This window comes from Helobdella robusta, assembly GCF_000326865.2.
Source record: "Helobdella robusta unplaced genomic scaffold HELROscaffold_5, whole genome shotgun sequence".
In the NCBI taxonomy this organism is placed as follows: Eukaryota; Metazoa; Annelida; class Clitellata; order Rhynchobdellida; family Glossiphoniidae; genus Helobdella; species Helobdella robusta.
In genome coordinates, this window is record NW_008705254.1 from 5979735 (window position 1) to 5981254 (window position 1520).

A 1520-nucleotide genomic window follows, 5' to 3' on the forward strand; every position below is an offset into this window, starting at 1 on the left:
TATAACACTCTAACGTTACAATTAATACATTTGAAATATCCCCTTTAGGTTTTTTTAATACTTTTGATTTGTCTTTTATTAATTTAATATGGACTGATGATTTTATCAACAACCTTATTTATACAACAATTTCGTCGTCATATAGTATTTACTGTGATAGAAATGCAAATTGAATGAACCATTTAGGACTAACCTTCTCTCGTTGTACACATCCTTTTTATAAGATGACGAGCTTCGGAGATTATTTCAAGACATTTTACTATATACATATATATTTTAATTTTGATTATCATTGACAATTATTGTTTTTTTTTTCATGTACGTTTTTACGATGAAAATAAAAAGGTGTTCTTATTATTATTAGCTCGGTTGAAAATGCCAACAAGACAATCAACCAACCACAATCATTTCAACACAAATCTGCCCCAACTGCGACAACACCACATCCTCTCCCAGGCGTTAAGTTACCTAAAACTCAACAGCAGTGGACGGAAGCCAACGCCTTTTTTCACCATAAACTAAATTTCCTCAACAATATTGACGACATCGACAGCTACACCCAGCATCTACAACAAACAGTATACCAATACTTCGCCGACTCATACGGTACACAAAAACCTATCGTCTCAACATCAGTCAACGCCAAAATCAAACAACTAAAGAAAAAACTTAAAATCTTAAAAACACTCGGACGCAACAACAACAATTACAACAACGAAATAAGAAATCTGAGCAAACAAATTAGATCAACACTTCGTGGGGCGAAGTTGGCGAAGGGTGACGATCAATTAAATATATCTATTCAACTGTCAAAGAATTTCTGGAGAACATGCAGAAAAATGTTCTCGCCAACCACATCGCTACCTCCATTATTCGACGTCGAAAAGGGTAGTAACCACTTTTGCAACGTAATGAAGTCGATGGATAATGAAGAGTTTAATATTCCTGAGTGGATTCCATCCTTGCCGGCTCCGTCCTTCAGTAGTAATGTTAACCCGCCAACTTATAAGGAGATTTCATCTATCATTCGAAAAGTTTGATCCAGGGCCTCTCCATGTCCTCTGGATCAGATATCGATAATAATGTTCAAAAGATGTCCAATCCTCAAAACTTATCTTCATAGACTACTCTCAAAATGTTGGGCCTTATTTACGATTCCAAGTTGCTGGAGAAAGGGCCTAACTATCTTGATTTATAAAAAGGGTGACGCCAGCGACCCGGGAAATTTTAGGCCCATAACGCTACAACCCGTTCTATATAAAGTCCTAGCTACATTTATAAAAAAATAGATTATACTAATTTTCTTCAAAAAAAATAAATTTATCAACACAAACATCCAAAAAAGATTTTATCCTGAAGTCGATGGCTTGATGGAGCATACACAGATGCTAAATCATTTGTTTAAAGATGCCAGAAAAAACCAGCGAACGATTATAGTGGCTTTGCTGGATTTGAAAAATGCTTTCGGTGAAGTCAGCCATTTTCTAATCGACTCGATACTATTATTTCACCATGTACCT

General features: G+C 35.5%; 1 protein-coding gene across 1 annotated transcript in view; it reads left to right on the plus strand.

Moving 5' to 3' along the window:
- HELRODRAFT_163760 (hypothetical protein) overlaps positions 1-1040 on the plus strand; it is a gene marked incomplete at both ends in the record, with an annotated part of 5492 nt that extends 4452 nt beyond the window's left edge. Inside the window, one exon of the mRNA XM_009027541.1 lies at positions 457-1040. Within this exon, the coding sequence (XP_009025789.1) occupies positions 457-1040 (584 nt within the window). The remainder of the gene's footprint in view (positions 1-456) is intronic.
- Positions 1041-1520: the final 480 nt, after the last annotated feature.